Source organism: Ceratina calcarata, unplaced genomic scaffold (genome assembly GCF_001652005.2).
Source record: "Ceratina calcarata isolate Rehan_Ccalc_2016 unplaced genomic scaffold, ASM165200v1 scaffold435.2, whole genome shotgun sequence".
Taxonomy (NCBI): Eukaryota; Metazoa; Arthropoda; class Insecta; order Hymenoptera; family Apidae; genus Ceratina; species Ceratina calcarata.
This window is the reverse complement of record NW_017167275.1, coordinates 215694-229976: the sequence shown is the minus strand read 5'-3', so window position 1 is coordinate 229976 and position 14283 is coordinate 215694. Positions and strand designations below refer to the sequence as shown.

Here is a 14283-nt window from a genome sequence, read left to right as displayed (position 1 = left end):
GGGGGGGGGGGGGGACGCGGATGACCGTGGCTAACGAGCCAGGCAAATCCTCTGTGACCCCGTCAGGAGACACCACCACGTATACCCTCTCTCACACTGGCCCTTAAATGCGTCAAAGCGCCCTTTACCCACTGGCTTTGATCAACGCTTCCAACCGTTCCTAGGCGAACGCTCGTCCGCTCGACTTTTCGATTAGGGATTAAGGAAGGTGTGTACGCGTGCCCTCCTGGTCCTTGATCGGCCGAACGAAAAGAGCTTTGGAAAGACGGAGCTCCGAAGTGGGTCGTGATTTTCGGGTCGTCGACTTGCTGGTAAGGTTTGGAACGAAACGAACACACGGACGTGATTTAAACCTGAATGGTTCTTTCGATGGAAGAGTGGTGAAAGGATCGCATCCTTTATTTGTTCCGTTCGGCTATGGTAGTCACGAGGATATACGTAAGTGGTCTACGCTTTTGATAATTGTCCTGCTTAAAAGCTAGATCTGTCATAAGGTGATATCTCGTGCAGCTATCCGCCCCTTCCTGTTTCCTCTTTTACAAGTAGGTGGCTAGCTAATCTGCAAACCGCGACATCCTGTGGGCGGAGAAGCAGTGTAGTTATAAAGCTTCTGGTCAAAGATGAAAAATGTGCAGTGAAAAGTCGCATTCCCTAACGTACACACCATCAGCTGTGCCTCGCTCTTCCTCCCCCTAATTCTTCGTCCTCTTCTTCTTCTTCTTCTTCTTCCGTTCTTCCTTAAAGTTCAGTGTTTCCGTGAACGTCGGGACGAAAGACAGATTTTACGCAACGCGAGTGTACCGGATTTCGAACGAGTGACGACGGCCGACGACGTCGAAGAGAAGGATTTGCAGTTTGTTTCACGTGTGGGGAAAAGGCTTTAAGAACTGGCTACGGCGCGGCTCGTCATCGGGCACTTTGCTGCTTTTTAAATGCAAGCTGCCTTATGAAGGGCACCATCGTACCCAGTGAATCGCATCGCAGAGAACGTGCCTCCGTTCGTTGCGTCAACGACACGAGTGTTAAACCCCTTCCGTACAATTCGTTTTCTCGTTTTTAATATAGATAAAGTAAACGCGATTCGCCCGACGAAATGTTATGTACAAATAAATAATCGTTCGAAAAAATCTCGGCGGCTAAAATAAATTATTTCTCGCCTCCCCTCCTTTTTATAAAATCATCGACAAACGCACACACCGGCATGACTCTCCGTTTTTCAAACATTTTATTTCATTTTAAATAATAAGTTCTTACGTTAAATACGAATGATCGAGTCAAAGAGATAAAGAGAAAGGTGTAGATAGAGAGAGAGAGAGTGTGTGTTCGTGTGTGATCGTATGAATTTGTCAACGAAATGAATGTAGTAGTATCGGCGATGATCGCGTTTACGAAAAGATTCGAACGATGGCTCGGCCAGGTAACGCGACACGCTTCGCTACGAACAACAGTGATCTTATAGCAAATACGCGTAGTTTCTCTCCGTCGTCGAATAATAATACTTGCGTCGAGCGCGTTACGCCCGCGGCGAATCGCGGTTCGATTGTTCGATAGTAGAATAAATACAGAAGAAAGAGAAAGAAAGAGAACGATTGCTTCGCAATTAATAACAACAACGTAATTTCGGTTTTTAAAACTGCGTAAAGTTTGTCCCCTATAAAAAGTCAGTCTCATTTTTGTCTACGACGTGCCGCGATGATTCACGCGATTCCATTATAATTTATGTACAGCGCTTCCAATGGACGACGATGGCGCTCTTCGTCTCCGTTCCCCTGCCTGTCTTTTTTTCTTTTCTTTTCACTTTTAAGTACACGGATCGACGTCGCGATCCACGGTCGTACAAAAATAATCTGCCTGATGTCTCTCTGGACGTAAACGGGGAACCTGCGATGTTCTGCGACCACCGTGGTCCAATGTCTCGTTCGGAGCACGAGAAAACGCGATCTCGTTCGTACGGTGACCCCGATAAAAACTTTTTCTCTCAACGTTGAACGTTCGATAAAGTTTCGAGAGATAGAACCATTTAAAAGAAAATGTACAACAACGCGTAGAACTCTTGGCTTCCTGTCCGAGCGCGTCTCCGTCCCTCTTTCGACCGAAGAAGAAGGGAGGAGAGGAAAGGCTCCGTTCGATCGGCCTCGCGACCATCCGGCGCGATCGCGAAGCCGAACGAAGCTGAGAGAAGAGGACCGTTCCACGAGTATCGCGTGTCCTTATTCGAATAGAACTAGAATAATAAATAGGCACCCTGCCCGCGTCAAAAGTACGACGATTCGTTCGCGGTTCGTCGACGAAAGGTAAACGTTCGGCTCAACGGCAGGTACATACTCGTAACAGATAAATCGAGGGGGTGCGGCGATGGGTGCTCGATGATTCGCATCGATCCTTCCAAGCGAGAAACGACGTCCGTTCGTCGGGCACGACGTACCGTGGAAAGCGAGTGACCCCCGGTCGCGTCTCTCGGAAGTCGAAGTCGTCCGATCATCGAGGACCGATTCGCCGTTCGAACGGAATCTCCGGCTTTTGACCGCCGGGTGCCTCGCAACGACCTCCTTAAGCGTTTCACGGGACAAGAGGGACGTTCGCGCGTCTAACGCCAGAAAAATAGAATTTCTAGAATTTCACTCGCCATCGACCGACCGACCGACCGCGTCCGATGTAAAACGGACGACTCGACGGCCAAGCGTTCCTCCCCTTCTTTTTGTACCTTATAACGTAGTCGCAACGTTCGACGAGCATTATTTTAATCGAGTTGGCGAGGAAGAACGCCGTTCGTTTAAAACGTACAATGGAACGAAAATATTAAAGCTGATCGAGGGAATAGATTTTAACGATAAAAGGCGACGTAAAAACGGCGATGGGCTCGGCGCAACGTATACCTACCACCACCGTGGTCGTGTGGGAGCGGGATTTTCTCCCTGGTGAAACGTTCGACGAGTAGATCTGCGGTGTACGAGAGGCGTTCCAGCGGACCGAACCGGCTGATCGCCCATCGCCCGGCGTACAATACTAGGTGTTCCGAGCTTTGGTACAGGCACGTAGAAACGTCATTAAATACTATCCGTAACAATTTTATACACGATCGATCGGGCCGAACGCCGCGGCGCCGTTCGCCTCGGCAGAATTTACGAACGGTCACCGGCGTCGCTCGACTTTTGGTGGAACGAAGAAAGGTACGTAGCCGTGGGTGCTGTCTCGCCGTCCAGATCGACGATTACGCTAGGTCACCAGAAATGCGACTGCACGTAACCGCCTCCCATGCCGATCGGATTGAAGCGATGCGGGTGGATCTTCTCCATCCTCATGGCACCTGGACCGCCGCTTCCGCCCAGGAAGCCGCCGTGTGGCCCGCCACGCGGCCCGAAACCACCGCCCGCCCTTCCGATCATCCCTGGCCCACCCCCGCTGATGCTCATTCCCATACCTGGCGGGCCACCGATACCTCTGCCCCTGCCGCCGCCGCCGCCGCTCAAACCGCCGCCGGCACCTGCAAACAACGTATCTCGTCAGCGTCGATCGTCCATCGCGCCTCTAGCTGGAAACGAAGATTTAGAATGGAACGGGACGGGACGGAATCGAGGTTCGAAGGAAGCGTAAACGCTGCTCGCTTAGTGAGCGGGCACGTGATTACCGTGACGCGGTGTCCATTTTATTTTGCCGACGTTCGTATGACCGACGTTCGTATGACCGACGTTCGTATGACCGAGCACTAAGCGGGCATCGACGCGTACGGTCCGTAGAATAAAGTGGACAGATGCCGAGCGTTGCTTTCTAATCGTTTTAATGAAATTTAACGAGCGACTACAGAATCACGCGGACCCCTGTAGCAACAAGGATAAGAAAGGTGACGCGAAGTACTTGTGCGGCAACTGTCTGTTCGAAGGTAGGTTCCGTCCCGATCGCGGGATGTACGCGTGATTTCGAACCTTCTCCCGAAGGAACCGAGTGTGTGTGTTCGAGCGCGAGAACGGCACAAACGCCGTCGACGCGACGCTCGCGCGTCTCGCACGCGTCGTCGTCAGTGGTAACGATCTCGCACGACGCATCGTCGTTCGTCCTACCGTGTACAATAATTCGCAGCTCTCTACCGTATCGATGTAGACCCGCCGTGGATTCGCTCGAGCACGTGCGCGCGTCTCGTCGGCGCCCGGAATCAGACCTGGAGATCTCGTCGAAACGTGTTCATACATACGGTCGAACTCGTCTCTCAATTCGAGACGAGTTCTTCCGCTTCGGGAAATCCGCGAGGGAACTGACTTCCGGTGCGCCATTCGCGAATTCTTCCGCGCTAGACTTCTCGACTCTCTACTAGTTGTCTACGAGATCGATCTCTTACGGCAACACGAGCAAGAAGTAGAAGAAGAAGAAGAAGAAGAAGAAGAAGAGAAAAATACGATGAATGTATTATTGGGAATGTCGCAGGCATTTTTTACCGAGACTTAATACATACTCTGTCTCTCCGATTTCGTCGCTCTCTCAATTGTACGAAAGAACTCTGAGTAAAACGAACGTCCCCAATTTCCGCTCGATATCTCTCCCGGCGTCCGTCGATCACGATTGTCGTCCGCGTGCGGAACGTTGATAAATTCGACGCGGGAAAACGTACGGGACAGCGCGATCTCGGCGATTAGATGAACAGAACGCGAACAAGAGAGCGGTGAAGAGAGGAGCGAGTTTCGTTCGTTCGTTCGTTCTCTCGTTAATTTTTCCTTATTCCATATCACAGCCATCGTTAGCACTATTGGACTTCGGGATTATAACCATTTCGAACGATCTTCGATCCGTTAGACCTTACAATTTACTACTTAACGTGTTAAGTTAAAATTAGAATTTTCGGTTTATGTACACTGATCGTGGAAAACGGTCGCGTCGCTCTTTCCAAGGTGCACATGGATTTATTGCTCTCGGTCCGCTCGCTACTCGCGGCGGTCTCGTCGACTGTGTTTCGAGTTCGCTCGGCGAACAGGTGTCTGTCCTGTGGAAAGAACGACGCGCAGGAGCTCGTCGCACAGACGTTCTGAATGAATACGTTTGAGAATCTTAGCTCGTTGATTCGCCTGACTTAAGTACTAATTAAACTCTCGGTATCGATCGTCCTGGCCGTCTCTTTTTACCATTCCCTGTTTCGCCGCCCGCTCGGCGGTCTTTCGTTCGTTCGTTCGTCCGTCGACGGAGACTCGACGCGAGAAACGGTCGCGTGCAATGGCTCAAATACCGGCGCATTCGCAATATTAAATTCCTAAATAGTTTCGATTTGCTAAGTCGCGAGTTGCACGATTCTGCCTCCTGTACTCGTCGATTACATCGTGCGGCACACCTCGTCCCTGATCGCGACCCTCTCTTTCCCCGCGTGGTCGCGAGGTTCGGGTCGATCGTCGGGGACGAGGTCGGTGGTACCTCCTACAGAGATCTATTAATTGATAACATCGATTACGGACGATATATCGAAAGCGTTCGCGTCGTAGTTATAATTATGTATAAGTATGTAAGTGTCGAACGATCGGGAAAAATCTGCTAAAAAAAGGGAACGATTGTCAGGATCGTAGGAGATACGTGTTTCTTATACGCATACCTATGTATAATATCTGTCGACGTAGCCGAATCGGCGATTCGAACTTTCTTCGATCGATTCGCGTCTAAGACGCGTTCAGGATTGACAGGGTGAAAATCATTAACAGCGAAGATCGTTTAACTTCATAAATAGAAAAGATTGCCGTCGCCCCGTCGTCGGTCGACCGTTCGACCCTGGAACGATTCGCGATTCCCGACGATCGGGTCTCGGAACGTCGGGGAAAACGCGGTCGACTTCCACGGTCGATCGGTTCGCCGTTGCTCGAACGACGACTCTTCCCCTCGGTCGTTCGAGGATCTGGCCGACGTGGGATACTTTCGCTAGCTAAATTCTAAACTCTACGCTAAGGTTCACCGACGTCGGTGAACGGAACGAAGGGACCGTCTCCCGGAGAGACGGTCCGTAAAAACCCTCGGATGGAAGAACTGGCCTAACTACCGATTACAACGTCTCGTTTAATCGCTCTACCTAATCTTAAGTAAAACACAGAAACGCTTGTTTCCTTGCCGCTTAACACGTTGATCTTGATAGACGTCGAAGACACCCCGCCGACTCGGTCGACGGGGATCGACGTCCTGAGCAATTATCTCGGACAGAATAGTGCGATCGCGTCGACGTCCCGGCGCGCATACTTTCGATCAAAGTGTTAAACCGAACGCTCGACGACGAGGCGTCCCGAAGGCTGCGCGACCACGGAGGAGACCTCCGGGTGGGACCGGTGGTTCGCGTTCTTTGAGCAATTCGTGTTTAAATTTAATTTCGATCGTGGGCTCTCGTGATCCGCGCGATACAAAAAACCGAGAACGAATCGTGTTCGTGTGTCCGAGTACGTACACACACACACACAGAGAGAGAGAGAGAGAGAGAGAGAGAGTGAGAAAGAAAGGAACGAGGCGATCCGGGAGAGTGACGCGCGCGTCTCGTCTCTAGTGAAGTAGTGTTACAATAACCGTGATAACAACTTTGCCGGTGTTCGGCGCGCTTCAAACGCCCCGGAACCCGAACTCGTTTCGCACTAGGTGATTCGCGAGGCGAACGAGTGTACCGAACGAGATATCGCGTCGTTCGTTTAATAAAGATAATGCGCGTATCGCTGGTATTTATTCCTGGTCGGATACAGACGTTCTCCTTCGTCGATTGGCGAGCATAGAAATCAGAATGGTTCAAGTTAAAGAATTATTCGAAAACACTTCGTTCAGACGAATGCACTTCCAGACAAATACACCAAAGGTGCTAGGCAGCCGGTGAAGAACACACATTTTCTTTTTCTTTCTTTCCGATCGATCGTCCGACGAAAAATTATTTGTCCGTACACGCATTCGTCCGTTGTTGCATATAACATGACAATCGCATGATAGAAGACACAGCCATGCACTGAACAAACTTCTCTGTTAAAGCCACACCGTTTCCGCGAATGCATTCCGTCCAGAAACTAATCACGGATCAGCAACGACGCTCGCTAAATAAATAATTGTTCGCAGGCATACGACGATCTCGTTGCACGCTCTTTCTACGCTGCTCCAAGTCTCTCCTCTCGTAGGCACGGGTCGACGGACGCGCGTAACTACGCGTGTACAAGCGCGAGCTTTCGAGCAGCGTACAACGTCGCGAAACATCGTGTTACAAATAAATCCTACTTAATCAGAATACACGACTCACAGAAGAAAAAAAATACCTACTTCCTTCGAACATAAACACTACAGGCGCTTGTCAATCATCGTGTTTCAAACAAAAGGCCCTGATCGATAAAAAAAATACAGATACAGAGAGAGAGAGAGAGAGAGAGAGAGAGAAGAGGAGGCTGGACGAGAACTCGCGCGCGAGTCGATCAAGGATCGGAGGAGGGTTGAATAAATCCATCCGTGAACAGAAAAGTGTATTTCCATAGTCTCAAATAATTAACAAAACGTATATCTATATGCAGTACGAAGTGTCTATGTCTCGGTAGAAAAAAAAAATAAGTACAAAAAGTAGCTTAAAGACGTAAATAGTACAATGATTTTCTCTGTCGTACGCACGTCTTTCTATAAACGACCACGTGAAATAAACATGGTAACACAGCGTCAGCGGTCGGAAACAACAGAATTTACAATCTCGTCGATCCGTGCCGTGGATTCGAAACGATTAACGATTCGAAAAGAAAATGAAAAGAAATGAATAAATAAATGTACCGGCCTCGCTGGGTTCTCCTCGTTTCCGTACGCTTTCGTCTTTTCTCTCGAGAACCACGGTCATCCGTCATCGAATCTAGCAGGAATACGACGATTCTCGTACACGTTTATCAGTAGGTTTTCGTCTCGTTTCTTGCTCTCGTCCATTATAAAAAATCGTCACACGCAAAAACGTCTCTGTCACAGTGACACTTGCTCTTCCGTTTGCGAAACTGGCGTGTCGCGTCTCTTACCGTCTCCCGCGTGCGACCGAACAGCACCGCCGGAGAGATCGTCGTCTGGCTCTCGTGTGTAGCGAATGTATGCAAACAATCTCATGCGCACAACGTCGAAAAAATTCTTAACGAAAATGGAACACAGAGAAAATGAACAGCCGCGACAACGTGCGTCTCTACGCGGACGGGTAGTACTCGCAGAGAAACGCGGCGTGCGGCATCGTTTTATCGTTGCACGCAGCATTTGGAACGCAAACAGTATTTTCAATCTTCGCCGTACATCGACTTAGATACAGCCGTATCTGGCAAACAATTATCAAACGTTAAAACACCGTTCTCGACGTTCGACGACCAAACACGCTGTCGACGATGCAAACTCTCCTTCAAAACAATCTTGAATAGAAGGAACATCCACATCCTGGACAACGCGATCCAAACAATGAAAAAGAAAAAGAAAGAGAAAAAAAAAAAGAAAATGCGAGAAACTTTGACAGACCTTGCGACTGTTTTACAGGAGTTACATCTCGCGTCAGAGCGTCGCTGCCCCGACTTCACCGGGTCTACACGTCTCGAGGGGGGATACGAGGGTAGAAACGAGAATGCGAGAAACCGACGGGACGAAAGAACAAACAGCCGAACAGAACGAAAGGAACAGAGACGAGTAACACGGACGTGTCCCATCGAAACAGATAAATACGACGCGACGTCGACTACGATTCCAACGACAACGGCAATAGAAAGTGACGCAAAACCGCGGTTGTACTCCGATTTCGATCGTGGGAGATCGATGGTGAAGCCAAAATGCAAACCCGTCAGTAAAAATCCAACGTAATTTAAATAAGTGAAATAATAAATAAATTAGTCGGTTTCGAGATACGTGTAATTTCTACTGGCAGGTCGAAGAACGAAAGAATGTACACGGGCAAGGCTAATATTAATCGTCCACCGAGAAAATCGCAGTTACTTACCTCGACTCTGATTGTAACCGGCCTGCCACCCGGCATAGTACGCTGCCTTTTGTTTCCCGTGTTCCTCCGCGATTTTCACGCTGAGCGGCTCCGTTCCACCTTGCGGTATCGTGCCGTGTAGCCGCGCGATCGCTTCTTGCGCCTCTTCCCGCTTGTCGAATCTAAACGGGGGCGTAAAACGGAGGGCCGGGTAAGAATCCATGGAGAAAGATCGCGCTTGGCAATGAACGACGGTGCCCGATCCCTGCCAGATATCTGGGTACGCGTGCGGAATTTATCCGGATCTAGAGCAAGAGGTCTCTAACGAGACCTTAGATTCTGCCAAAATTAAGAGAAATCGTCCCAAACGGATCTACGGATTCTATTTAGAGACGGCCGACACACGTTCTCGGTACTATTTTCCCGCGGACCAGAAATCTAGTTGCACGCGCGCGCGGTTCACGGTGATCTCCAAGTGGGCCGCTCGGTGGTCGGGCAATTTGGGTAAATCCAAGTTATGCAAGGGAAAGGCGGCGCGTGCGTACGAAAATAATTTGGCAACGAATATCGCGAAAAATAAATACACAGGTGCGTCCGACGCGCATGGAATAACTAGTTGCACAACGAGCAGGCCACGAACGACGGCGTGATCCGTCAACCGCGCGTGTCCCAATTCTCGCAACGAGGAAAACAACAAAAATACGGTCGACCGAATAAACGAACGATCATGCGGTACGTAACGACGACGCCGACTGTGCGTCGCCACGGACATTCGGTTACTAATTATGACGGGAACGGCAGCGTGCCAACGACGACCGACCGATGTTCTCCATTAGCGCGTCGATTTGCCGTTCGACGCTAAACGACGCGGCCCTTTAGAAACGTAAAAAGTCCGACCAACTACCACCGCGGGGAAATGAAAACGCGCAGATATCGAGGGTACATCGAGAGAACGCACCTTACAAATGCCACGCCCCGCGGCAATCCGGTGAGTTTGTCTTTTAAAATGTTCTTTTGCACGATGTTCCCGTATTTGCTAAATATATCGTCGATCTGACTCTCGGTTATGTTTCTGAAACAGAAAGAACGTCGCGTTCAAACGCGTCTCGTACGCGTCGAGTACTCGCGCCCAGTGAACTGTGGCCAAATACCTTGGCAGATTCGTGACGTAGAGATTGGTCTCCTTGATCTCTTCACCGGACGGCCTCGCGAACGACACTTTCAGCCTTTTGTTCTGGACCTGGAGCCCGTTCAAGGTGCTTATAGCGGTGGCCGCGTCTTCGGCTTTCGCGTAATTGACGAAACCGAAACCGTAACTGTATCCCGTCTGAAAACGAAACGATCGTTAGCAGAGTAGTCTGTACGGCGGGTGAATAGCTACGGTAGGTGCGGTCTCGGAGAAACGAGCTTACTTTGTAATCCTTCATGACGCGACAGGACTCTACGGGACCGATGGTCACGAACAGACTGTAAAGGTCCTTCTCGGTCATGCTCTGTGGAAGATAGTTGATGATCAGATTTGTTCTCGGCTCTTCGTTTCCTTTGGTTTGTTGTTGCTGCTGCTGCTGCTGCTGCTGCTGCTGCTGATGGGACTGCTGCTGCTGCTGCTGCTGTTGTTGCGGCTGAGGCTGCTGTTCTCGCTGATCCGTCATGTCGGCAAACTCTTGCTTTATTCTCTGTTGCTCTTGTTGCTGCTCGGTCCCCGCGGGCTGACAGTTCTGCTGCTCCGGTTGCTGCGTACTCCAACTTTTGATTCATCCCAGGATAACCGTCGATGGGGTCAGCAAATACAAAAAATATAAACAAAATCGTTACTACGTCTTCCCCGTGCAATGCCATGATTGGTTGCTTGTGGCCTGTGCGTTTGAATGCTCTCTGCTTTCTTTAAGCGGTTCAAAATAAATAGAAAATAAATCTGCATATATACAATATATGTATATGATGCCAGACCTGTGTGTCAGAAACAAACAAACAAAGGCAAGTAAGGACAAAACAGAATCAGCGAGAGTAGCCATGAATGAAACCAACTAAATCAAACGGAGTAGCTCTAGCATGTATCTATGTATGCGAATTGGGAGACCAAGCACGGGATACCTTACTCCGATAATAGGTAAACGCGTTCGAACGGCCACGCGTACGAACGGTACATTCGTGATTGCGATCGAATCGATTCATAATAAACAGGAGGATGCAGAAGCTGCCGACGCTCACCGTCGTAACCATAACCTTCTCGTAGATACAGATACAGGTAAAGATTGTGTCGTGACACGGATCGTGCACGTTGACACATCGACGAAATTCCATTCAGACGTTTAAGGGACGAGCGGATAACCGCGGACAGTGAAATCGTGTCTCGATAAGGCGATGTTATTGTGTGTAAGGCGGGTTCACTGGAACCGGGTATGAAAAACGAGGATACTGGGGGACGGATTACGGTTCGTTGACGAGAATTTCCGCGTACTCGACCGCTTCGTGTCTGTTTACTGTTTATAAGCCATGTCCCGATTTTTATTACCGAGAACGTAAAGCATCGTCGCCTCGTCTTCGTGTTATATATCATTAACGACCGTCGATAAAACGCCCCGTGCTCTTTGTAATTATCATTCGATACGCCGGGAGGGCGGGGGGAAAAAAAAAGTAGATGCGAAAATTCAGCGGCAAACGGGAACCCTGTTTGACCTCATTTCGGAGATTGCCCTCGTAACACCATCTTTGCGCGTGTACGTCCGAGAGCGAGAGAGCGAGAGAGAGAGAGAGAGAGAGCGAGAACGAGACGGGACGAGAACGAAATGAACAGAGGAGAAACGATAGCGCGAGTCAACGGAAAGAACGGAAATCGGAAGGTTCACCGACGAAAATGAACCCTGTCCGACTTTGTTTCACGGGCGGATGGGGGCCCGGGAAACTGGCCCGGCCGATCCGTGAATCGACCAAGCTGTCACAATATGGAGGGAGCGAGAGGGAGCCGAGGGCAGATTGGAGCGGGCGCTAGACAAGGATGGGCTTATCCGAAGATAAACCTTCGCCAAGGGTAGGGTTACGGGAGTATGAGATATAAGAGTACGTACCGAAGCGAGCGAGAAGTAGTCCGGTGGAGGAAACGCGGCGCGCAGCGCGGTCGAAGGAAGATCGGATCTCGGTGAAAAAGGGTAGGCGCGCGTTTACTGGTGTCACGCGCGTATATGCGCGACCGTCTTTCGTTTTAATGCACGCCAACAATTATGTAAGCCCGTTGCACCATCGCGAACCACGCACCGGTTCGTTATCACAGTTGGTAGGCGACTGGCGCGCGTTCCGTGTCGTCGCTTTCGCGGTGCGTTACAACCAGCCAGGGAGGGCCTCGACGCGCAGAGAACGACGAGAAGAGTTTGCGGTCGACCGATCGCGGAGGAACGTGGCACGTAACCCGAACGACACGGCGTACGCAAACGTACTGACCGACTAGTCTTCACTTACACTTACTTACGCGGCGAGCCCCAGCCCCTGACCTGCCTCTCATCCCGTACCCGTGCGGCACCCTCTCACGGCACACTGTCCCACTACGCGACTCCAATGCCGAGATCTATAGAGAGTTTCAATTAATTCGTATTCGCGACCCGTTGCTACTCGTTGAAAACGAAAACCGACGGGGAGAACGACCCTGCGCCGCGGCCCGTGTCGTCCAAACTATCGATCAAGCATCAGACGTCCGAACGGATTAACTGAAAACACACACGGAAGATCGTGGCGCGTAACGAATGCTATGCCCGCGATGAGACGGCCTGTACAACGGGGATGCGCATGGGGCGGACAGATCCCGCCTAAATTCTTGGCGCATGTTCGCGCGAATCCGGGGCTTACGCCAATTTCGCCCATTATTCTATTCCCTCGACGAATGATTTTTAAAATAGATCAAATCCACCACCGATTTCATTTTTCAGCGATCACGTCGTTCGAGATCGACGGCCGAGAGTGAACCTGATCTTGCGAATCTACGAGAGCGTTCGTCTCGTTTAGGCGTACCTCGGTAATGCTTCCCAATAAGAAACCGCGAACATCGGAAACTGAACGCGAAACTTCACAGAAATATTATCGGAAATCTCGCGGTAATAACCTGCTTCGCAGAAATAAAAACGACGACTGACTCCTACCTACGGCGCACGATCCGATTTTCTCCTGTTCTTTTCAGGGCTTGTTTTGTTTCGAGAAACGAGGTTACTCTGTCAATCGTTGAAAATTGTACGCATTTCCGTCCTGTTTATGCATCGCGCAGATCGTACGCGGACGAGAACGGGGAAATACTAATAGAAAATAATCCTATTAGAAACGAATATTACGTAGAACGATTACGAGACTATTTGCCTCCTTCGAACTAGGGCTCGGACGAACCGTTCCCTTACAGGAAACTCGCAGTTCTTTCGAGTCCGCGAGATACCGCATTGCGCTAATACTGCCACCGTTTGCCATAACTGCTGTCGTATGTAACAAAGTGAATGTTCCTTCCACCCAAAAGCTACGTACACGTACGAAAAAAATTAACGACGCAATATGATCGAGCGTCAACGCGTGCACATGTACGTATTGTATGTATGTACGAGAACTGTGAATTAAAAATAGGCGAACCAAATGTAAGTACTGTCTCCGGCGTGTCTAACCTCCGTATACGTTTATTGACCGACGAAACGCAGTAATGCTCGGAACAGCAAACAGATCTTTCGACTTTCCCGGCTTCCATTCCCGACGTGCATTAAAATCCTCGATGAGAAGAACTTACCCCGTTCGAGGATTCGCGTCGTTCGATGCACCTCCTTTTTGCTCCATCCCGTGAATTTACGAAACATCACGTTATATCACCCTCGGACTTTTCATTTTTGCCTCGTCGTTCGCGTCGTATTCACCAAGTTTCCCGGATGCAATCGCTCATGTTCCACGGATCTTTCTTTTCCCGGTTAAGCTACAAACGACCCGCACGCACACGGACACAGAATTTATTACTCGTCGTCTTTCGCGTTCGATTTCGATTATAATTTTAATCGGATCCGACTTCGCGATCCCGACGCAACGAGAAAAACGCGCTGGGAAAACTCATTAGAACCTCGAACTGTCCGATTAATCAAAATCGTTTACGGTCATCCGATGTTTTCTCGTTGACAAGGAAACGAGGAACTACGTACTCGCTGTGAGAAACATTGTTTTTATGCACCCGCGCGTATCCCGATCGAAATATACAAACGACAAACTGAACGCAAACACGGAGCGATCCCACTCGCGTTGGCGTTGGCGGTGAACTGCTCCTCTGTCGGTTGTGTCGCGTGAAGGTTAGGTCGGTGCATGGCGCGAGGCGCGAGTTTCAATTACTCGTGTTCCTACGTACAGGCGAGAATAATTCTCTTCGAAATCTA

General features: G+C 49.9%; 1 protein-coding gene across 7 annotated transcripts; it reads right to left on the bottom strand.

Moving 5' to 3' along the window:
* Positions 1-343: 343 nt before the first annotated feature.
* Positions 344-14214, bottom strand: LOC108626939 (sex-lethal homolog). 7 transcript variants are annotated; one of them, XM_026815220.1, is made up of 8 exons: positions 13656-14214; positions 10315-10648; positions 10054-10229; positions 9861-9974; positions 8924-9084; positions 2881-3484; positions 665-737; positions 344-576 (listed from the first exon to the last, which is right to left on the bottom strand). In XM_026815220.1, the coding sequence occupies exons 1-6, from the start codon at positions 13700-13702 to the stop codon at positions 3222-3224; spliced, it is 1095 nt and encodes a 364-aa protein (XP_026671021.1). In that variant the 5' UTR covers positions 13703-14214; the 3' UTR covers positions 344-576; positions 665-737; positions 2881-3221. The 7 variants fall into 7 exon arrangements, with proteins under 7 accessions (XP_026671021.1, XP_026671023.1, XP_017883388.1 ...); XM_026815222.1 differs by having other exon boundaries at positions 665-3484; positions 10315-10852; XM_018027899.2 differs by having other exon boundaries at positions 665-3484.
* Between the last annotated feature and the right edge of the window lie 69 nt (positions 14215-14283).